The sequence below is a fragment of the Perca fluviatilis genome, chromosome 23 (assembly GCF_010015445.1).
Source record: "Perca fluviatilis chromosome 23, GENO_Pfluv_1.0, whole genome shotgun sequence".
NCBI classification, from domain to species: Eukaryota; Metazoa; Chordata; class Actinopteri; order Perciformes; family Percidae; genus Perca; species Perca fluviatilis.
Window position 1 is genome coordinate 9,266,921 of NC_053134.1, and position 23,798 is coordinate 9,290,718.

The 23,798-nt window shown below is 39.6% G+C and overlaps 2 protein-coding genes across 4 annotated transcripts in view; one reads left to right on the forward strand and one right to left on the reverse strand.

Moving 5' to 3' along the window:
- Positions 1-1,277: 1,277 nt before the first annotated feature.
- Positions 1,278-6,988, forward strand: LOC120553346 (endoplasmic reticulum-Golgi intermediate compartment protein 2-like). Of its 3 annotated transcripts, none has more exons than XM_039791669.1 (14): positions 1,278-1,420; positions 2,133-2,266; positions 2,849-2,957; positions 3,092-3,138; positions 3,239-3,306; positions 3,460-3,500; positions 3,927-4,028; positions 4,199-4,294; positions 4,444-4,499; positions 4,917-5,015; positions 5,318-5,415; positions 5,526-5,688; positions 5,922-6,001; positions 6,192-6,988. In XM_039791669.1, the coding sequence occupies exons 2-14, from the start codon at positions 2,161-2,163 to the stop codon at positions 6,270-6,272; spliced, it is 1,146 nt and encodes a 381-aa protein (XP_039647603.1). In that variant the 5' UTR covers positions 1,278-1,420; positions 2,133-2,160; the 3' UTR covers positions 6,273-6,988. The 3 variants fall into 3 exon arrangements, with proteins under 3 accessions (XP_039647603.1, XP_039647604.1, XP_039647606.1); XM_039791670.1 differs by having other exon boundaries at positions 2,136-2,266; XM_039791672.1 differs by lacking the exon at positions 1,278-1,420 and adding an exon at positions 2,611-2,712 and having other exon boundaries at positions 2,149-2,266.
- A 260-nt stretch (positions 6,989-7,248) lies between these two features.
- The window catches only part of si:dkey-97m3.1 (fatty acyl-CoA reductase 1), a 52,960-nt gene continuing 36,410 nt past the window's right edge, over positions 7,249-23,798 (reverse strand). The window contains exons 3-12 of the mRNA XM_039791668.1: positions 23,590-23,765; positions 17,837-18,016; positions 16,723-16,900; positions 15,342-15,386; positions 15,137-15,255; positions 13,763-13,830; positions 11,772-11,943; positions 11,558-11,687; positions 10,543-10,670; positions 7,249-9,929 (exon numbers count right to left, since the gene is read on the reverse strand). Coding sequence (XP_039647602.1) covers positions 9,767-9,929; positions 10,543-10,670; positions 11,558-11,687; positions 11,772-11,943; positions 13,763-13,830; positions 15,137-15,255; positions 15,342-15,386; positions 16,723-16,900; positions 17,837-18,016; positions 23,590-23,765 — 1,359 coding nt within the window. The 3' untranslated portion in view covers positions 7,249-9,766. The remainder of the gene's footprint in view (positions 9,930-10,542; positions 10,671-11,557; positions 11,688-11,771; positions 11,944-13,762; positions 13,831-15,136; positions 15,256-15,341; positions 15,387-16,722; positions 16,901-17,836; positions 18,017-23,589; positions 23,766-23,798) is intronic.

A 23,798-nucleotide genomic window follows, 5' to 3' on the forward strand; every position in this document is an offset into this window, starting at 1 on the left:
TCATCAGCAAATAGCGAGTTCCTCTGAGAATATTCTTAACCTATGGCGGACATTGCAGCACAGCATAACCAAAACACAACATCCGCCCCTGGTATGTCTCCTAAGAGCATGTCTGACATGCCCTACGTGCTTGTGTGGTGAATAGCAATGGGACCACCGACCCCACAGCTTGATCTGTGAGCTGACAGTACCCATCCCCCCACACGCCCATCTGTGCTGCTCTGCATAGGCAAGCAGGCCCTGGTGCATGCAGAGAGCACTCACTGCACGGAAGACACATGTGATTCAGCCAGTTCATCTGCAGATATATAAAAACTCTTTGGTGCATTCTCAGCCTGCAGCAAGATGTAAACATGTCCTTTGTCCTCAGGGTGATAATAGCAGCCTGCACCAGTTGGCTGTGGTAGATCATTATCATGCCTTAATATTAGGTCTTCTTTGTCAGTGTGAGTAGTGCAACTTCATGTCTGGTGTGCAGATCCACCACATGCCTTTAAACACAAGACAACTTCTCCAGTTCTTGCATGAATCCTGTGATTACTAACTGTAAACAGGCCAGCTAAATCCACCTTAAACAGTTGTGAACCTCATTAGTGCTTCACAGCCACTAATATGACATTATCTGATTGGTTTATGGACTAATGTTACAAAATGTAATGTCCCTTTGCACACAACAAAGTGTGATACATGTAAAACTACTGTACTTTCATGTCGAAATATGGAAAGTGAAACTTTAAAAACTACTTAAAGTACCAAAAGTAAAATAAATATGCAAAAGTGCCCATGTCATAGCCATATAATATTACTGAATTATAATTAGTGATGCATTCATATGTAGGCTACATCACTTTAATGTTTCAGTGTGTATTAATAATCATAATAATAAAGCTATCAAATAAATTAGGATATAATTAATACAGTAAAAAATGTAGTGGAGTAGAAGTATGTAGTAGCATACAATGGATATATTCAAGTAAAGAACAAGTATCTCAAATTATACTTACAGTACAGACCTAATGACAGGAATTATAGAAGTTTGTATTTTATTCACATATTAGGCTATTCGATTGCAATAATTTGTATTACTGTTTGGTAATGTATTGTGTGTGCAATATTGTTAGGACCCAATTCGTTTCTATTTTAATCTATTCTTTTTTCAAAATTACATTTACATGATTCTACAAAAAGGGGTATCGCTTTTAGTATTAAAGCGCCACCTCCTGACAGAATTGCGACATTGCTACCTGCGCGGTCACGGTGTGCGGGGCGCGCACGCTACGCACTCACGAGTATGTCAGCACCATGCATGTATCATGGTGCACTAAAATTCAGATACCAAACAGCAGCTAAAACGTATTGAGTAGTAGGGCTTCCAGGGATCCTGTACCGCGATTTAACATCTAAGTAGATGATAAAAGAGGTAAGATGAATTATAAATAAACGGTGTTGTAAAAGCTGTGCTGCTTTGTTGAGACGGTTTAACGGTCAGTAGATTGATATCTACACATCATAAAAATGCAGTACTGCATTGAGTGCTTATATAGAGATGTAAAGTGTATTAGTATGTTATGTAGTGACATTTACGGTGGTGTTTGTGTCGAGTGCATGATATATATTCAGCCTGTCTGATCAAACAGTAATTGCTCCAAAGTATCTTATGGTTTAGGGACCATTAAGTGTGATATATGGGTACTGTTTTAATAACCCAATGTAATATTGTTGATAATATATTTTAAACAATAAATAAATGTCTGTTTAGGATAAATAAATAAAAACGGAACTTTTTATTTAAATATATTTTTCATTAAATTTTATTACTATGTTATTTTGAGACATTTACAAAAAAAAACACAATTTATTTACTGAGGCAACAAAGCTTTAGAAAAATATTTGAAAAATCTTATGCAAAAATAAATACTGCATGTGTTTTTTCTGCTAACAAGCATCTGTGGTATCGTACAATTCGTTAATTCCAATGGTATAAAGTAGACACATGGAGGCAATTGCATGAAATGAATGTGTGTCCCCTTGATAAAATATTTGTATACTAAATCATTATAAAGCTAGAGGTTGCGGACTGGGGTCCTTAATGTAACACTGATGGGTGCACTGATGCTTTATTTGTGATGGAGGAGGTGGAGAGCGGCCCTGAACCTGAAGATGAGGCGTCTGTCACGGAGGAAAGCCCTGAGTTTGGTGAGGGAGCTGGACGCTTTCCCCAAAGTGTCAGACAGCTACGTGGAGACCTCAGCCTCAGGAGGAACAGGTGGGTCACTCCTCTGATAGTCTCGCGTTGTTAGTGGTAGACGCAGTGCACGTTACATGGTTGTGCTCTTTAAGTGAAAAATAGGTTAGTTAATAACGTTAGCAATGTTTTTCTGATACCCTGAGTTCCTCAATATTTGGTCTGTACTGTACTGTATGTTCATGTTACAAGGCAAAATACAGTTATTAACTTGAAAGTAAAGCATTCCTGGTGTTTTTTGTCACATTGCAATAGCCTGTTTACACTGATTATATACCAAAACAACTAATCAAAGCGGATACTGTATGATCATAGATAAATGAGTCATGATAACATATTACATGCTTTACATTTCTTATATATAGCTACGCAGTGTTCTGAGCAGCCTGGATGAAAGGCAGCAGCTGATACAACAATCATAACCACGAGAGACTTGAGACATAACTTGGACTCGAGTTGAAAGACTTGTGAGCATCTCTGCATTGCTCATTGCACTCTGAACTATCTCCACAGCGCTGTGGAGTACTCCTCTGAAAACAAAAAAGACAACAACACAGTAAAGATATCAGAGCTGTAACCACCCCTTGTCTGTCTCATCCACAGTGTCGCTGATAGCTTTTGGTGCCATGGCTCTTCTGGCTATTTTAGAGTTCTTTGTTTATAGAGACACTTGGATGAAGTATGAATATGAAGTTGACAAGGATTTTACCAGGTACTTTCAGAGCTGTTAAATGTTAACTATCACACAAAACCTTCCCCAAACAAGCATGCTTATATATACAGTATATGGCAGGAAATTACTGTCAACTTGATATTAGTCTCACAATTCATTTTCCTCATTTACAGTAAATTGAGAATAAACATTGACATTACAGTCGCCATGAAATGCCAGCGTGAGTATCACACCTTCTTTGTCATTAGATCATTTGCTCATTGAAGTGCATTATAGGTGTAAATATGTATTATGCATGCATTTAATGTCTGTGATTGCAGATGTTGGAGCAGATATTCTGGACCTGGCGGAGACCATGATCACATCCAGTGGCCTCCAGTACGAACCGGTGAGTGAAGCATGTCTCCAAACATTAGGTCATGTTCAATTCTGCATCTGTTTTATTTTTATTTTTGCAGAACACAGAGGCATTTTTTCCCCTCAGCTTTTGCAGATGTTACTTTTTTACAACTGCATCTCTTCTCTTTGTATGTTTGTTCAGGTTATTTTTGAACTAACTCCACGACAGAGACTGTGGCAAAGGTAAGCTGCTGTGAAATCACACAGGGAGATACTCTTAACAACAGGATGTCTGCAAGTATTATAAAAGTCGTGTAGTGTCTAAAAGTATGTTATCTAATTTGAAGGCTTCTGTTTAGATACATATAGTGTTTTATGTCTTATATTCAGTTTGACATTATGCACTGTTTCTCTTGTAGGATATAAAACAATGCTATCCTCTCATCGGACAGCTACTTTCATTTTTGTGTGTGTGGTTAAGTTGGTTTACTTATGCATTGTAATTGTCATTTTAAAAACCTTACAAGTGTATTTAAGGTGATAAAACGTGCAGGCACAAAGTTACAACTTTAGATTTAAAAGAACTATGTAGAAAAACTGGAATAGTTGCATATCTACATTCCAGATGTAGTTTGTCTTGCATGTTGCCAACCTGTTTTTTGTCCTCAGGACATTGCATCTCATACAGAACAGGCTGAGAGAGGAACACGCTCTTCAGGAAATCCTCTACAAAACTCTCCTGAAAGGAGGTCCCACTGCCCTGCCGCCACGGTCAGTTACTTAAATGCAAACAAGCTATTCTCTTTTTTTTTCTTCGTGTTAACGCTAATTCAAATGGCAATTTATTTTCTGCAGTTATGATGCAGCCTGATAGATATACAGCTGATAAGCAATTAAGGAGTCAAATGATGTGCTTAATAATTAATTGTGTGTGTGTGTAGGGAGGATGCCCCTATGGAGCCGCTCAAGGCTTGCAGGATACACGGGCATGTCTACGTCAATAAGGTAGCAGGAAACCTACACATCACTGTGGGAAAGTAAGAAACTAGAAGTTGTTCAGCTATGTACAGACTGTAGTGAATTCCTTACCACGACCCAGATGTAGAATTTGTGTAAATATGAAAAGCTGACATACGTAACTATATAGAGCAGTTGTGTTGACACTAGTCCTCTAATATTTTTTCAGGCCCATTCACCATCCTCAGGGTCATGCCCATATCGCAGCTTTTGTGAGCCACGAGAGTACGTAACTCTAATTCTTCTAATTATGCTTGCATGTGTTTCTTTGACGATTTGTTTAATAATCTGCTCGTGGTGCAAACTAAATTATGACTAAAAATAAAATGTGATTAAATTTAGGAAAAAGGAGACGAAAGAGGTTTGTTGCATAAGTCTCCCTCAGGGCATGTCATTTCCCTGAATATGAAAGCTGATTTTTACATCAATAACACTATTAATTGTTAGATATATTAGTCATCACACTTGGTTTTCTTCCTCATTCAAAATATCAGTGGCTGATTTGTAGACAAACTTTGAACAGCAACTATATACAGGCCTTCAAGTGCAGAGTACATTTTACTCCAGGTTCACTTAGAGCTTGTTCAGTGATTCTCCACAGTCTTTATTGAACCTGAGCTCCCTCTCATCTTTGCATTTTAGCGTACAACTTCTCCCATCGAATAGACCATTTATCTTTTGGGGAAGAGATACCGGGCATCATCAATCCTCTGGACGGCACAGAGAAAATCACTTATAACAGTAAGTTGCAGTTATGTTTCAAGAGATAGGAGAGCATAAAACATATGATTCGAGTTTCCTGCAGAATTAATGACGAGTTGAGATATTTATTGAATCGTGAGTTGACTTAAACTGTCCTTAAGCTCACCTTGGACGATCACTGGTAAGTAGGTATGATTGGAAAGAGGTTTCTATTATAAGTAGCACTATGATGGAGTTGATTACGTTTCATTGTGGGTTTCTTCAGCTGTATTTGTCCTTTTTGAAATTCCAGTAAAAACCTAAAATACAGCAATTTTTCACACATTCCATTTTTATTACAGATAACCAGATGTTCCAGTACTTCATCACAGTGGTTCCAACCAGACTGAACACATACAAGATATCTGCAGACACACACCAGTTTTCTGTGACTGAGCGGGTGAGTGAAAAGTAATACAACTCAATACCAAGAAGCAAGATGAGGGATGGACAGAGGGGTTTAAAAAGAAACCTGAGATAACACTAACCACCATACTGTCTCTTTCCAAGGAGAGAGTGATAAACCATGCAGCGGGCAGTCACGGCGTTTCCGGCATCTTTGTCAAGTACGACACCAGCTCTCTGATGGTGACAGTCAGCGAGCAGCATATGCCACTGTGGCAGTTCCTGGTGCGACTGTGCGGTATTATCGGGGGTATATTCTCCACGACAGGCAAGTCTGGTTTCACCTGTAAATATCTGTTAATTTAGCAGGGATAGTACAAATAGAAATGGAAATAGAAATGCAACATAAGCAATGTGTATGGAGCTAGAATTCTGGGCTTTTTATTTCAAATTAAATTCACTACATAAAGGAAGTAATATAATCTATCTTTACTTAAAATGTGATTTTATTATGTGTCTGAATTCATCCATTTATCGCCGTGTGTTCCTCTCTCTTTAAAGGCATGCTCCATGGGCTTGTTGGCTTCTGTTTTGATGCCATCTGCTGTCGCCTCAAACTTGGAGTCTACAGGCTCAGAGAGGTGAGTCTTCACCACACACAGTCTATGGTCTTTACAAAACACATTCAAAATACAGGTCTCCTTTTGCCCAATAAACCGGCTGTCTCCATTACTGTCCTATCAGGAGTTTTTTCTCTGTCTGTATTAAATTACTGTAAACTTCACCATGAAGCAGATATAATGGACTTACCTGTAACTGAATCTATTTCAGGACGTGCAGCTACACAACCAGATGAACAATCTAAACAATCACCAGACTCCTTTGTTGGCTGACAATGGCCCTCAGGACTAGCAGTTTTTCAGCGACCAGGCTTTTGGTCATCGCCAAACGTCATCAATTTGTCATTAAATTGTGTTTATTCTACTGAAGGTAAAGCTGTCTGTTAAACACTGTAAACTTGCAAATAGTAAGTTCACATCAGATTGTTGCACTTCAGGAAATGTGCTGCCTGTGACTGCACTTATACATGTGTTGTTTGAAAGATTTCCTTTCTGTGATGGGGTTTGTACCTTTAGAAATGTGGTAGGCTTTCTGTTCCACATGCTGTATAGCACATACAGCTGATTGTTTGTACCATTGTCCATTAAAAAGTTTAAATATCCACAAATTCAAAAATACAAGTGAGGATTTGTTTCAAAGGATTACTGTGTGTAAAACATTTAAATCTTCAGTTAAGTCACAAAAAGATGTGGATGGTCTTCAAATACTCTAGTCAAGTTTGGAGAGGTTGACTGCACTCATTTAGTATTGTGTCATCCCAATCTTTGTAATAGCGTGCAATTATCTCTATGCAGTTGAAATGCAGGCATTTTTTAAAACCCTATATCAAAAAGGCCAAAAGAATGAGTTTTAATGTGACTGGTAATTTTGAGGTTTGGTAAAGAAACTCTATGGTGAGGTAGAAATAAAGTTGAATGGGCTGCAGCACACTTGCACTTTCAAGTTTTGCCAAGCAGATTGAACAGGGAATAAAAGGTGGTCAAACATTTTGTAAATGACACCAGAAAGTCATTGGCTATGAGTTGTTGTTGCGGTTTTGTTACATACAGTAACGGAAGCTCCAGCCTGGGGTTTCCTGGACCAACCTAGCGCTGCATTTGATTTGCATACAGCAAATCCAGCAAAACTCAGTAACACCACCATTACAATAACTCCAAGAACAATTCTGATAATACCACTTAATATACAGGCCTCGTACAGCTGCAGACATTTTGGTCCCCTCTGAAATTAAGAGGACATTTACCATGATTACACCACAGACATGGGCTTTGCATAAACATTTATTTAGTTGTGTCCCCTTTTTCTCCCATATAGGCTCATAACTTATTTGTATTCTGTCAACAGTCAAGCCTTGCAACACATACAATCCTGTACACAGTTTTCTCATTTGTTTAGGATAAATCCGACTTGCCTGGCACACTAACACTTTTGGTAGACTCTGTGGGAAGCTCTGTGGTGGAATCCTGACGACACTCACCAAGCAAAGATCAGTTAAGTACAATTTTTGGTAGTCACAGCAATTTACAGATCTTCTAAACTGGGGTCAAGGATGCAATACGAGGATAGCCTTACGTCCTTGGTTTATAACCTAGCACTTTTGTGATTTAGGTCCAGACAAATATAGGACAGTTTGACTTGCTTAAGAATAGTAGTCCATCTCCCCATCAGGTAAGGCATACTGTACCTCAAGGCTCCGTACTTGGTCCACTACATTTCAAATATTCTGTTTGGCAGAATTTTCAGCATGAGTTTTCGCTCTGATGCAGATGACGCAAACTCTATTGCAATAAATTATCTGTCATGTTTACTAGCTGTCACTTTGAAAACTGACACTTTTCTTACATATTTTTTTTCTGGTTTAATTGGAAAAACTACAGCTTTCAACACAGTAGCCTTGCTAATTCATGGTCTTCCTTAACATACATTTATGATCTTTCTTAGCTATTTTTAACAAACATGACCTCCTCAGTATCCAGAGGCCTGCCTCAAGAACTAAAAGAAATCTTCTGTCAATAGTCCCTTCATCTTCACATGGCATATACCATCTCCTCTGTGCCACGCTGGCTCCTTCCTTGCTAGCCTGCTGCATGCGGCCCTTTGCTGCATGTCAATCCCCCTCTCTCTCCTTTCATGTCTTCAGCTGTCCTATATAAATAAAAGGCCTAAAATGCCCAAAAAAGAACCTTTAAAAAAAAAAAAAAAACAAAAAAAAACATTTGAATCACAGCGGTGACTATCCTTTTCTCTAATAAAACAGACGGAGCTACATTTCTGTTCTGAAGACATTTCAAGAAACCTCTTTTAGCCATATGGATAAAAACATTTTAAACTAGTTTCCCAAGTTTCCTAAGACTTTCCTAATAAAAATAAAAAAGTGTTACAATTTGAGTTTCAACTCTTTATCAATGCAGTTTAAAGGAATATTTTCATCCAGGTAGCTTGACGAGTCCCAAGGTTTTTCAAAACACTCCGAATGTGTTGTTAAACGACCCATTAGGTTTTTCAGATATCTCCAGGTAATTTTTCACAGAAGCTTTTGGTTACCGCTGTGACTCAAATTGAACGCCAGTACACTCCATCCAATCCTCCATCTTTCAAGTGACCCGACTCCCTACTCCACTAAATTGCCTGCTCAAAGCTTGGTCCCCCCCACCCTCACGTACCTTCTTGCACCTGTGAACCACCGATTGGATGGACCTCTTAGAATCCCATTGTTCTTGGCATATCCAACTATAACTTGATGTTACAATTTGTAATTTTTCCACATGAGGCTCCTTTTTCACCCCTACCCGACTGAGGAGAGAGGGGGGTCCCTCTTTGAAATGCCTTGAGGTTCTGGGGAGTTTCTTATAAAACTTAGGCTTGGTTGGGGACTGCTGGGAGACATTGTACAATGTGATACTGGGCTATACAAATAAACTTTACTCTGATGTACTCTTATTTATATACATTACACTGCCAAGGTCTACCACATATATCAGCCTTTGACGCAAGTATAAATATGTAAAAGTAGTAAACTTAGTTTCAGTACAAACTGTTGTACAAACAGGCATAAAGTGGGTGAGAATTCAAACAAACAAGGTTTATGTTCAGAGACATACTGACATAGTTATAGTAAATGAGTGACAACCTCGACCGCAGGGAAGATACCAGATCTGTAGGTTTTGGTATAAGTAGTGATACGGTTTTGTGTAGTCAGAATTTAGCTTAAATACTAGTCTCAATCTGTGGAATGATGTTAAGACAGACAACCACCAGTTAGTTTTTTGGGTGTAATCTTAAAAAGGCAGTAGATACACGCAAGGCAAGACAAAGACAAGTAAACAAGTAAAGACAGGAACTGGATATCCCCACAGTAAAAAACAGAACCAAAATAATCTTATAGAAATCGTCCGCCAGTGAAGCACTGCCATATTTCAAGTATGAAAACAAATCACACAAAGTCACACAAAAGGCTTATTGTTGCATATATAATTGGCCACTTTGAGAAGAAAACGGTAGGTACAACATGAATGACAAAATTTTTTTGGACGGGTCTGGTGACTGAACAGTGCAGGTACTGATTTCTGAACTAAACAAATAACTCATGGCTAGTAGACCTCTTTTCTCCCTTCTGAGTGCTTCACACAACTGCAGCCTCCCACCTGTAGAGAGGCCCCAGCTAATCCACACTAACAGAAGGATTTAGAGTGTCTATCGTGGATGGTCAGAGTCTCAGATGTTGCATCCTGCTGACAGCTAAAGGCAGAGGGCTGCTGTATCTGGTTTTAGGTGGTGAGGAAGACTCAGTTGGTTATGGTACTGGATGCGCGGAAGTAGGAGAGGAACTTGAAACAGAGGCTGACCACAAAGTACCAGATGTTTCTGGCCATCTGGGAGCGGGCAATAAACACCCTCCAGATGAAAACGACCAACAGGGTGTTGAAGGTGTAGCGGATGTTCCTCAGTCTGGGAAAGAGAGGAGGAATGTTTCAGGATTTTTATATATATATATATATAATATATATATATATATATATATATATATATATATATATATATATATATATATATATATATATATATATATATATATATATATATATATATATATATATATATATATATATATATATATAAATAAATAAATAAATAAATAAATAAAGGTGCAGGGGATTAGTTCAACAAAATACGGTCTTCATCTCTGTTATAAAAGAGAAAGAGGGTAAATAATATATATATAAATAAGTTGACTTTTATGCAAACTAGTATCCATCTTACCCATTAAGAGAATACATAGAAAGGAGGATTATCTCAAACTTAAAAAGGATAACATTCAATGTTGCATTAAAATGACAAGCAAGCCAATTTAATTTTAAGACATGGATGGGTAATGTAGAGGTAGTTAGGGGCATCTCTGCTAAACTGAATTTTTGAAAATAACATTTCTTTGGTGTCTGATGGTATTGTCAAATGAGAAGCCTGAAAAGCCTGTTATTTACTAAGAAACGGTTATCATCGGTTGGACAGATTGACCGCCTACTATTACTGTTGTATTTATGTTTCACTCTTGTTGACTTACTTCCTCAGATGCTGCCTGGCAGCAGGAATGTCAGACATGTCTTCATTCAGGACATACTTCTTGGTGCCGATGCAGTAATTCTCGATGTATTCGGGCCAGTTCAACTGCCGCACATCAAAGTTAAATGTCTGCAAGATAGAAAAGAGTTAGAAGGGAGTTGAGACAAACCAAAGATTTTTAATTTGTGAAAAATGTGAAATCCCATTCTCACTCACTAGATGGCGCAACAGACTCCCTAATACTATTATAATGTAGAGAGAGGAATGTTTTCTAAACTGCTCGCTCTCTTAACTATACTTGAGTTAAATAGAATAAGCCATTATGTCTTCAGTGGTGAAAGTACTAAGATCCATTACTTGAGTAAAAGTAGCAATACCACAAAAAAGTAAAAGTACAATATTATCAGTAAAATGTACTTAAAGTGTCAAAAGTAAAAGGAGTAATTATGGAGCACAGCTGCTTCAGAATGTTGTATTAGAGCTACGTTATTGGATTGTTATGACCGAGGCATTAACCTACAAGCAGAAAATACACAATGGTGTAGTTCATCAATGTGAAGCAAATGTACTTTATATTATATACTACTGGGTAGTTTTATCTAAAGCATCAATTCATATTTATTCATTCATTATTATTAATTAATCATTATTAATTATTAATCATGCTCTGTATGCAACACTTTTGCAAAGTAACTGGTAAAGTTGGTGATAAAGTACAATATTTCCCTCTGAAATTAAGTGAAATACAAGTATAAAGTGGCATAAGATTGAAAATACAGTACAAGTAGCTCAAAACTTTACTCTGTACTTCAGATGTCTACATCATTTTCTACCAATGCATTTTAGTTTGTTGTAACCTGCATCAGATGGGTGAGAAGGGGTTTATAGTGACCATTTAGATGGGGTCAGATGAAGCAAATTACTTGTTCAGACTGGATCAAACAATCTGGTTCTTAAATAAGTTTAGAAGGCAGATCATTAGCCCAAACTGGCAGCATGTATGTGGATAAGTGTACCTTCCGGTCCTCTGGGGTTAGCTGGCTCATCAGCATGCTCATGTTCTCAGAGTTCCATTCCCAGTCCCGGCTGCTGAAATACTCCAGCAGGCTGATTGCCTTGTGCAGACGATTGAAGATGCGCATCATCCTACAGCGAGAGAGGGGGTCAGAGGTAAATACACACATGAACTTTTTCAGATTTCAAATTACGACAGACAGCTGTGAGTCTTACTGCGGCTTTTGTCCAGAGAGTCGCAGGAAGAAGTCATAGATGAGGGCAGGGAACTTGTGGCTGACCAGGATCCAGTACTGGTTGATCAGGTAGTTGGAGGTGATGTTGGTGTTGGGCCGGCGGAAAGCCTGTTCCAGCGGGTTCCTCTTCCAGGACAACATCACGTGGTGCTCTGCAAAAAAGGTGCAGGGGATTAGTTCAACAAAATACGGTCTTCATATCTGTTATAAAAAGGCAAAGAGGGTAAAATACTTTTTCATCCAGATAGTTAGAAGAGTCTTTAAAAAGGATTTTGGAAACACCTTCACCAACAGCGGTAAGAGTTCTTGATCACCAGTTTTTGTTGTTGTTGGGAAAATCAGATGCTTAGCTCTGTGAATTTAATGTAATGGTAATATGAGAGGCACAAACAACGGCGAGCCTTGCTCTAAAAGTGGGGATCTCATGATGAAAAGGTTCTTTAGATCGGTTTCAATTCATCCAGGTTATCCACATCCACTGACCAGGAACAATGGGTAACAAATGGGTTAACACACAAATTGCAGTTTCTATACTAGGATCATGACTTCCAGGGACCATGCCTGGCCTTAATCATTGCACGATTTTCATTTCTGGGGAAATATCAGGCGGAACGCAGCCACACAAAGACTACCCCCACTGGGCAGCACAGCCGGCCCCTCCTCCTCCATCCACAGATACAGAGGGCAGCCATCTGACTACAGACATTACATCACACAGCACGCAAACAAGGCCTTGCACTGTTCAGTTTCCATGGCAACAGATATGTAGTGGTTGCAGGGGCCGAGATGATCAGATCCGAGGTGACAGCCAGCTGTGGCTGCAGCCTGGAGTATCGCCGCTAACCTTGAGCGGAGAGTAACAATAAAAAGAAACTGGGCCAGAGTGCCCACAATTCTTGCTTGCAACAAGGAGCTGGATCCTCCTTTACTTATCTTTTAAATTTCATAACCATTGTTTCAGTTTTTTGGTCTCCTCTGATCATTGTGTTTTATATTAGCTCCATTCCTACTTTTTTTCCCCCTTTCTCAATTGGGCCAGCGAGATTAGAATACACGTTTCCTCTTTCATAACAGTGAGTTGCAGCAATGAGACCTAATCCCGCTACTATCCATCTGGTTGCAATCTCCTCTGGGAAGAGAGCATGTTTGCTAATCTAAGAGGAAATGGAAAACAGAGGGCCCCTCTCATTTTAAAATTTTGACCTGATGCGGATTCTAGAATAAAGTCACCAAAGTGGTTACGATTAATCCTGAGGGGGACAGGAATAACTGTACTGTATCCAAATCCAGAGTTTTTCAAATGTTTGGTTTAAAATGACAGATGTCAACCTCATCAGAAAAGTTACAGGATCACTAGTCTGTAGGATTCACCCTTCTGACACCATGAATGTCTGTAGACAAATATGGCAAACCATCCAAATGTTGAGACACTTTTGATAACATAAGAATAATGTAAATTTTTATAATTTTATTTACCTATATAAAAAAAAACAAAAAAAAAAAAAAAACGGGGAATTAAATTAATTTATAAAACAAAAGTCTTTTTTACTGGGAGGACGTTCCAAAACCGTTAGATTGCCAAAACCTTGCTTTTCAAAAATGTGCTTTTTAAATTTTTTGGAAAAATGTGAGGCTTTTGGTCATTTCAATTAAAAAAATAAAATAAAAGTTTTGTCCCCATACATATAAAACCCATCTTGAGTATCTTACTAACGCTACAAATGTTAAATCCATCTTCTGTCTCTTTCCAGCAGGTGGCAGACACTCCCCACAAGAGCCCCAACCACAAACGCAACTCAACTACATCACAGGGTCGTTATGTCACAACACTGGAATATTGATTTGGGATGATGAACAGGACAGCAATATTGTGGGATGCCAGCAGGCGCAGACAACACAGCTCTATGAAGTATCCGCCTGCAGTGACCGGTTTCTATTACCTTTAAGCAAGACAACAAACAATGTACCTACCGATCTCTCCCCAGTGAAACGGGTTGATGCCACCGGTCGTGCAGTTGTACACCAGAGCTGGTTTAGGTCTGCAAGGTGTGAGAGGAGGTCACAACACCAATAAAAACACACGTTTGTCTACATTTCCTGGACTGACAGTAGTAAGCTGTGAAACTAAGTGCTATAAAAGTGATTTTAAACACAGGTAATTGTGAGTGTATATTACTGAGACAAGACATGCAGACCTTTGGACTTGTATAATCACATACTAGTTGGTAATGGCAATTCATTATTACATTTGTGAGATATGATCCACGTTTCCCTTTATGAAATTCTTTTGAATGTAATTTAGATCTAAAAAAACAAACAAAAAAAACCAACTGGTTTTCGGGTTTATTGTAGCTATGTCTTAGTGTACTCTTTTCCAGGGTTAAAAAAAGATTTCACCCCCGCATTTCTTTTATCTGTAAATATCCCAATTCTTAATTTAAGTTGATGTCACAGCTCCTTTGTTTAAACATGCCGTTTTTGGGGATAGCACAAGTAGCTAGTATAAGATTTTACAGTTTGGACTCTTATCATAAAAAGGTAACTTTCTTGTAAAATGTTTTCTCACTTCAGACTGAGTAATAAAAGGCGTTGTTAAACTTTAATGGCTTTCAAGTAGCGTGCATTTTAACCAGTGACACCAGGTTTCTGCTGAGCTGCAGAGTATCAAGTTTCTTCTACCAGGAAAAATAATATTTTGATAAACTAACAGTTTTAGGTCTAATAAGATGACAGCATATACAGTCTATACACTCACCGTTCAACACAAATATATTTCTACATATGATTTCATGATCTACATAATGTATAAAATGAAAGAACATTGTCGAGTGAAGGTTAAAGATGCTTGACTTGTCGATAAAAATGTTCATGCACAAAGACTTAATTCCAAACAAGCTACACATAAACCTTGAGCAATATAGTATTCACTAGCTGAATTTTCAACATCCATGACATACTAGCGTATATACATATACTTGTTTTATCTGAAAAACATTTAAAAGGATAGGTTCGCAATTTTTCAAGCCCATCAGTTACCCGTATGAACATTGAAACTGGTTTTGCTCGCTGTAACCAACCCTCCTGTTCATACTGACCATTAAAAGATCCATTCCGTATGAGTTTCCAGTGTAAGTCCAGTCTGTCTACGTCAGACTATATTTTTGCACAAAACAAATAAAGTGGGTACCTTCCACATCTACAGCCCTTTTAGTGCAACATTCTCTCTTACAGTCTCTTCACAGCAGTTTTGAACTAAAAAGACCTGAAAAAAGTGTGAACTTGTCCTTTAAGAGTAGGGACCCCCGGTTTACAGATTTTAAACAAACCTGTGGGTGTGGCACTAACCTGTGTTTAGCGGTGTACCAGCCGGCAGCCAGTGTGAGGTTGATGACTACGTCCACAGGGATCAGGTCAGCCACTGCGTCGTTGTTGGCTCGCATAGTGCGCAAGATCCCCTTTCCAGCCTAAGTATAGGAGAACACGTAGTCTTAGGACTCCAAAACATGTCTGCGTGTTTAAAAAGGTTTGAGTTTTTAACATTTCTACTTACAGCTATAAAGATTCCACTTGGCCCGTTGAAGTTGTCGATCCAACCCTGAGGTGTAAGAGGAGAGAAAACGAGTAAATCCTTAAAGCTTTCTCTCGAGTCAGATACAACGTTAATTTAGATTTATCCTAACACCACATATGTGGTGAAGTTTACATGTGCTGAATCAGCTGTTCAGGGTTAGGTTACTTCCTGCGTTGGGAGAACAGGGGACGCTGGGAAGCAGAGATTGTCGACTTCAATTAGAGTGCATTAAAAATGGATGAAACCAGTGGTTATAGACTGCTGCAGTTTCTAACATGTGGAACAGAGAGCCATTATGCGGCCGAGGCTTGCCCCGAGTCTAATAATGCTCTGGTGCAGATAAAGTGCATGAGGTGTTTTTAGCAGCATTACAATCTGTTGATGGCTTCATGCCCAGCTAAAGTGGCAGATGGATCTTTCAATTTCTATTTTGCATTATAATGTTGGTTAAATGGTTGACTTCAGTCACAAACCGACAGAACTAGATGCATATTGTGGTCGTAAACAAACCACACAAAACATAACGAGGCAGTACCATCCCCCCCCCCCTTGCCTCACAGCACCTACTGGCACGAGCTGCCAAGGCGATTGCATGGCCAAATGCGAGTGAGGCCTTTTGAAGAGTCGCAGCCAGTCCGAGCTTACAACTAAAGGCTGAGCACAGAGCCAGGAACTGCAGAGTCCCAGTGTACACACTGCCTACATTTCCCTGACGCCAGATAAACAAGGACTTTCCTGTGTTTTTTGAAAAATTACAGATGATTTCAGAGTTTATCAATAATCACTTAATTGAAGATCACAAAAATGATACTTTATGTAGGGATTACAGGTGAAATAGTGGCTGGTATTTTTTAATCTACTTCTAGCAGTTAGTGCAAAGTAATTTAAATAGTTATGTGAAATGCAAATGTTGAAGATGTGAGGGCGCCTGCAGCACCAGCAGCTTGACTGAAAGCAGCTTAAAACACGGAAGTGCAACGTTCAACTTTCAGAGTCCCTCTCTTTCTCACATACTCAATGTGACATTCAGTGTGTCAGCATATCTTCCCCCTCGGTGTCCCATTTCAGCCCTGCTCACCTCTCCCAGCCCAACAGCTGTAACCCTTGAATCACACAGGTCTTCAGCCAAGATATTTACCAATTTGCAATAATCCTTGGCTCACTTAAAAGGATACCCACATGGAGCGGCACATTGACCTGTGCAGGATTACGCCTTATCTTATTTCCATATGTTTTACTGTCACAGGAGGCTACGCACACTAAAACACATTGATCAACATTAACCACAGGCATATATTTCAGTACAATGTGTGAAAGTGCTTTAGCTCTGCAAGACAATAACAATACTCTGTGGGCTCACTGGGAAAGGCTCCTGCCAGCTGGCTCCCACTATGGAGGGTCTGATGATGGCGATGTTAAGCTTGTCTTGCTCCTGCTGCACCACATACTCAGCCAGGGCTTTGGTGTAGGTGTACGTGTTGGGCCTGTCGCCGATGAGCCGTGCCGTGATGTCGCGCACAATGCCGTCATCCATCCACCTGAAGAAAGACATGAAGGCCTCGGTCAGTACGCATGGTACTTCTTATTCTTGTATTCCATATTGATCTTTGACCCATTTGGGTATCGTTATTTACTATTAAGGGGGAGAATATAGTTTGTCAGCTTTGACTGAAATGAGTCCATTATCTCCTGGAGCGTCAGATTGGTACAGACACAATTTGGTAATTTATCATTTACAAATGCATAGTGTTTTTGAGATGGCCTGTACATTTATTCTAATAAATGGTCATATAAATTATTAAGATAAAAATCATTAATCATTTAAGTCCAATCTGTACTCCAATAGAGCCAGTAAAAAAGTTCTTTCCAAAGTGTTGACAGTTTTCTACATCTCCACGTTATTAATTAAACTGGTTCTAATGGTATTCAACACACACAAGGAAATTAAGCTTCCTGTGTGCTTCATGCAGAAGCAATATATTTTTTCTCTGTAGCCCATTTATGCTTCATCATTCACAGTGAATTTTAGGACTGGGTTAGCCCGATAGAGACTGAATTTTCACTTTATTTCACTTCTTTTTATGCGTTTGGTTTGAATCACTGAACAAATCAAAAGATGTGGGCGGTGATTTTGGGTTTTGGAACAAGGCTATTAAACTCAATCCTCAGGAAACGTGTCAGTGGCATCGAGTCCTGAAAATGTCAAGAATCAAAGAGTTGTGGCAGATTCTTCTTTGGTCTTGTTTAGCTATTTTTTTAATCAGATATTTCCTGACCTTATGAGGGAATCAGGATATTACGGATGATAACTTTTGGCATTTCTTTGTATGGATACAACTTGGCTTTTCAGGCGTGGCAGACAACACGTTTTATGAACTCTTAAGTAAATTATTGGCCTTCAGAAACAGTCGAACTGAGCTAGAATTGATTCCACGTCCTTGTGGGCAAAAAAAAACAGCCCTTCATCCACTCACTCAAGAGACTCAATGAGTTTCTTGGGCTCGACAGGTGGCGGGTAGATGACCTCGTCGATGTGCTTGCGGTTGCAGTTTGCATAAGCGGTGGAGACATGAATGAAGGCCTCGAGGTGGTTCATCTGCTGGGCCAGGCTGAGGAGCTGCTGTGTGGCGATCACATTCAGCTGTAGGGCATGTCTGCCAGAGAGAAGAGAGATATACAGTGTCAAGTGTCTGTGTGAGAAAAAAGGGTGTGCGAATGTGTGTGCGTGCGCGAATGTGTGTGTGTGTGTGTGTGTGTGTGTGTGTGATTAAAGGTGTGTTTCAGGGAAAAGGCTTTGAGGGTGTGTGCATATTTGCCAGACTGCTAATATCTCTGTTTGAGCATTTGCATGCAAGAACATTTCTTTGCTGACTAGGGTTTTCCATTCAAATGAGAATTTGCAGACTGGTAAGAATCTGCAGAGCATGATTATAAGCCTGAGCAGAATGGCAGGACAGGATGTTGAGACACGAAATCAAACAGGAGGGAGAGCCAGAACGAGAGTGGGGAGAAACATCTGCTCTCCTCATAAATGCGTTTAGCCTCATCATTATTTTCACTGAACCGAGCTTTTAGCTCATACTACCACTCGACCAGCCATGGGCACTTGATGTAGAGTATATGCCAGTACCAATTCATCATTCACACCTTCATACAATTTCTACATTTCTGTCCTAAAAGAGAAATACGATTCCCTTACTGAGGTTTCTTCTTTTATTCCCTCCTCTTAAGTAAAGAGTGTTGTTAAAATTCGGTCACATTTGCGTTAGCGGGAAGATCCGCTGGATAAAACTAAGCGTTCCTCATTTCTCCATAAATTGCTCAATAACTGACAAAACTGCATTACACCATGTGATGAAGTGTGCCCATGCAGAGTGGGCAAAAACAAACAAATCAAAAAAGGGAGACAGAGTAACACGGTGAAAGAAATAGCTAAGTGAGTCAGAACCAAGCTTAATTAGGTTATCGAATAAACTGTAGATTATTTTTGATTAACCAATAATTGCTTAGTCTAAAAACGCCAGGAAATTGTGAATACTCCTCACAAACTCCCACAGCCCAATTTACAGCTCACAAATGTCTTGCTTTACCTGAACAACAGTCCAAAACAATAACATCTTAAGAAACTATGCCAAGTACAACAATGACCAAACTCTAAAAATACACAATAGTTCCAGTTAATGTTCTGTACACGTATATACTGTATACACATTAACTATACAGTTAATCTAGATTCTGTTGACCTGATTGATCAGTCAAAATCAAGAAAACCCTTCCGACATTTATCAACTCTTCTGATTACAGAATCACATTTATATATGATTTTCCCAAATAATTGAGAAAGCCAAATTGCAGTTCTCATTTTATCCAGGATGTTGCAGCGCTAACCTCCTGTGGGACACACACACTCTTTGTGGGGACCCGTCATTGACATAATGCATTCCCTAGCCCCTTACCCTAACCTTAACCATCACAACTAAATGCCTAACCTTAACCCTTACCCTCACCCTAACCATAACCTAATTCTATCCCTAATCCTAAAACCAAGTCTTAACCCTCAAACAGCCCTTTAAACTTGTGGGGTCCAGCATTTTGGCCCCACAAAGCTGTCTGGACCCCATAAGTATACTGTATTCTCGGTTTTTGGACCCCGCAAATATAGTTAAACAAGAACACACATACACACAACCATTCAACAGTGGATCTGCGTCAGCTCTGGAGTGGAGGTGCAATAGCATACAGAGACCATTTTTTGCCGGAGGCTACAGTAAGAGACACGGAGGGTGAGTTTAAACAGACACTGCGAGGCAGAATGCTTCTCAGTGTGTGGGTTGCCTGACAGGAGATGGAGAGCGTGTGGTGGGCGATGGGTCCACCGGCATGAATCAGATGTGGGCAGGTGATGCAAGCGAAGTGGCGACAGTCATAGGGAGCGTGGTGGTGGTTATTAGAGGACGAGCTCTGTGCGGGGGCATGTTGCCTTCCCACCACCTTATGGGAGCACATGCAGGGCGTCACGCCCGAAGAAAAAAGATGGATGCACTGCTGTGCCCCTTCTGCAACTGCATCGGACTTATCACCCTTTGGTTTTTGCCATTTTTTGGATGCAACAACTACAGAACTGTATAGATCTGATCTAAACTACACAGCACCACCTCTCATATCCATACTGTCAACTACCCATTCACATTTCACCAAGGTCTATATCAGTGTTTCTCAAATGGGGGTACATGTTCCCCTAGGGGTACTTTGGAGGACTGCAGGGGGTACGTGAGATATTTAACAAAATGTTTAATAGTTACAAGGCTGTTGTCCAGAACATTGTTCCTCTTTATGTAGAATTTTTTTTTTCCTACCAAAAATGTTACATTTGTGTCACCTTCTTTGGACCTAATCTTGCCTTCCTTCCTTCCTTCCTTTACTGTCTTTCTACTTTTTACAAGTTTCTCGCTTTTTCCTTCTTATGTCACTGTTTTTGACAGTATTTTGACCTATTCGTGCCTTACTTCCTTCTTTCTACCATCTTTTTCCAAGTTTGTCTTTTTTTACAGTTTTTGTCTCTTTCTCATTAGCATTTAAATGTTTTTTTCAGTTACAAGGCTGTTTAGTAAATCTATCGCTGAGCGCGCTGTGCGGTTCCTGTTTATATACACTTTTTTTTTCTACCGAAAATGATTAGCGCTGGTCCCCCCTGACCAGAGTAATGTACCCCTTTTGAATTGTTTCTTTATACCAAGTACCCCCTTACTTGGTATAAAGAAACAATTCAAATGGGGTACATTATTGAAAAAAGTTTGAGAACCACTGGTCAATATTATACATACCGGATAGTGTATACACCAATTATTATCATACCTGTTATTAGCACAACTTGTACAATACTCTTTGCACTATTTTTTTTAATATACTTTCTCTCTCTCTTTCACCGCTCATACTGTACGATCTCGTCGCCCCACTGTTTATTTCACATTCAATGCACACTAACACATAAAAGTAAAACGTGCCAAAATTAGCCTTGAAGCTATTTTACATCCGGTGTGCCTGGACTGGTGGTAAGAGGTCACTCTAAAAGAGATTAAGCTATAAATAATACACACAGATTTGGCCCTATACAATAAAAGTGGATTATACTAATGCTTAAAGACATTTAAACAAGAACAGTTAAGATTAACACCTGCGCACATACTCTGAGCTGACTTTAAAATAGGCCTTTTGTACTCTTGTAAAAATACCTCTTTCCTATTCAAAGCTTTAAAACTTAATCAAAATAATCTTACACGATAAAAATGACCTAGAAGGTTTCTAGAAAAGCTGATCGTCCAGTCGTATTTCTGACTCTGAGTAATATTATTACAGAAAGAAATAATGGCCAAAACTACCAAAATAACATCCATGTTTTAATAAACAGGAACGATCCTTTAAGTGTGGAAAAAGACCTGCAGAGGATAAAGGAACTTTAACAGAGTTGTCTGATTTATGCCCCGGCACTGCTTACAAGGCTGCCGGCCACTACACGAGTAATGAGAGATGGGAGGGATGAGAGAGAGTGAAAGCTAGATTAAGAGCAGTGAAAAGAAAAAAGGGGACGGCCACATGGAGAGAAAGACGGAAAGTGAAGCAACAGGGAGGTAGAGAGGAGAGTCAGAAAGCCACAGACAGGAAGACAGATGTGAAAGCAGTATCACTGTAAAAGCTGAGGGAAGTGCAGGGAGGTAGCTTTAACCTGACCGAGCGGTCACTCAAACCTAATGGGTGTCCCGCCTCCAAACACACAGCAGTCAAACGCCACCTCAAACGCGAGTAATCTACTTTCACACATGCATTGAGACACTAAACCGTGCATGAAAGGCCTTCATCTCCAGAACTGGAAACAACCAATTCCTCAACATGCAATCAATTTAACATACTGTGCATTTGATTAAATAGAAGATTCATAATTTGCAATTTTTAAGTACACTTTTCCTCCACATACTGGCGCACAATTGCCACGTCTGTTCCATTTCTTATCAGATGAAAATAATCCAAATGCCTTGCAGGTGTGGTCTATTGTTAAATTCCTGGAGCTGCGGTCACAGACTCACACCAACTACTGTTGATGAAAACCGGTTGTGCAACAAGCAGTGATGGAGTTTTTATTTAATCCTGATGAAAATATTTTCCATCTTAACTTTTAGACGTTACCGATTTTAATGTTTCAACATCCTGTGCTACCTTGTGCCTTTAGTAGGTCTAGCTAGTTATCTAGGTTCTTTTTAAACTCATGTAAGCGTCTTTGAGTATTTTTTTTTTTTACAGGCCGTAACACTGATGTAGTGAGTCTAAATTCCCCCAGCACAACCTCACCATTTCTCTTGTTGCATCTTTTGAAAATTTGATCTCCCCACATTGAAGTCCAAGTGTTAAACCTTCTCTATACTGCCAGGAGTGTAATACCAGTTGAGAATACAAATGACACATGTAAATCGTAATGTATTAAAATGCTGCATCAACGCTTGGATATTTACCCCGAGAGACAAAGAAGAAAGTAGCAGAACATGTTTGTATATCGTAGTCTTAAGCTTGTAAGCAGAGTAAACAGATTGCTTTCCAATGTCAGCATGTACTGACCTCAGACCAGCACTCACAACCAAAACTCACTGTAAACTGTCTAAGCTGTGCTGTGTTAGCATTAGCTGCCAGAGCTGTCGCACAGCAATCCACCCACAGATGCACGGATGTTTTGCCACTTTTAAATCCTCTGCTGTAGCTTGCTGTTGTGTTGCTACCTAATGCCCTAACACAAAGCTGAAGCAGACCAGGCTCACAGGGAAACAAAATGTGCAATGAAATAAATATAGATTAAATAAAATGTTGAAAGCGGATTATTTAGGAGGATAAATGTGCCAAAGGGTAAGCATTCCTATTAAAGCTCAGTACTAATGTTCAATGATGTTTTGTCTCTTTATTTGAAAATGTGATTCAGTTTAAACATTAAATCAAAAACGTAAGTTATGTCACCTTTATATAAAATGCACGGTCCCCACCAGGCTCCAATAACACCGCAGGAGCCTGAGGACGCAGCGGACGATTGATGACACAACGTCTACACTATAACGTTATGTATAACAAGCTGGAAGTCAACAGGCCACATAGAAACCTTCATAATAGACTATCACAATTCATTTTCACAACCTACATGTTGACATGCGAAATACTCCGTTAGATACTATTCCTGCCATCACACTAATTAGGATCAGAGTATAGTTTCTAAATGCGAGAATAAAGCCCCTACATGTCTCATTAACTTTCTAACTCAAGGTCTTCTGGGTTGATCACACAAGCTTTCTGCGCACAGTGTGGCTCCCTGAAAAAAGAAGGAATCCTGTATTGTTTGAGAGGTTGTCAAACTACACTGAAGGACTACCTTTTTACAATGGTCGATTTCTCAACATCACCATCCCTACTTCCTCTTTGCTTTAAATCAAATAACAGTGAAGCCTGTTCAGTGAGCTGCAGATTCTCTGGAGTGACATCTCACAACAGAAGTTCCTGCTACATTTAACCAACAATAATGAGATGTTGTGTATGGTTTTTTGGTAAATTCTTAGCGAGTTAGTAGCTGCAAGTGGCACAGTGTGTAATCAAAATGTTTTTCAAATATTCTTAGAAGAAAGCAGCAGAAATCCGATAAATCAGTGAGTGTGTACAGTTTGTGTTGATGCTATAAACCCGGGGATGCGATCTTTACTTGAGCGGCTCGTCAAAGCGGATGGTGGCAGCGCAGTGGAAGATGACGTTGATGCAGGCAGAGAGCTTCTCAACATCCTCTGGGCTGATGGCCAGGCCTGGCTGCGTCAGCTCGCTGCTGATGGGGATGATCTTCTGGTGGAAGTCGGGGTTGTCCTCGCGCACTCGGTCGAAAAGCTGCCAGAGAGAAAACACACAAAGAAAGAGTTT

Coding starts and splice junctions, on each gene's coding strand:
- LOC120553346 (XM_039791669.1), top strand. CDS start 2,161: ATGAGGCGTCTGTCACGGAGGAAAGCCCTGAGTTTGGTGAGGGAGCTG. Junction 2,267..2,848: donor CTCAGCCTCAGGAGGAACAG/GTGGGTCACTCC, acceptor TCTCATCCACAG/TGTCGCTGATAGCTTTTGGT. Junction 4,029..4,198: donor CCCACTGCCCTGCCGCCACG/GTCAGTTACTTA, acceptor GTGTGTGTGTAG/GGAGGATGCCCCTATGGAGC.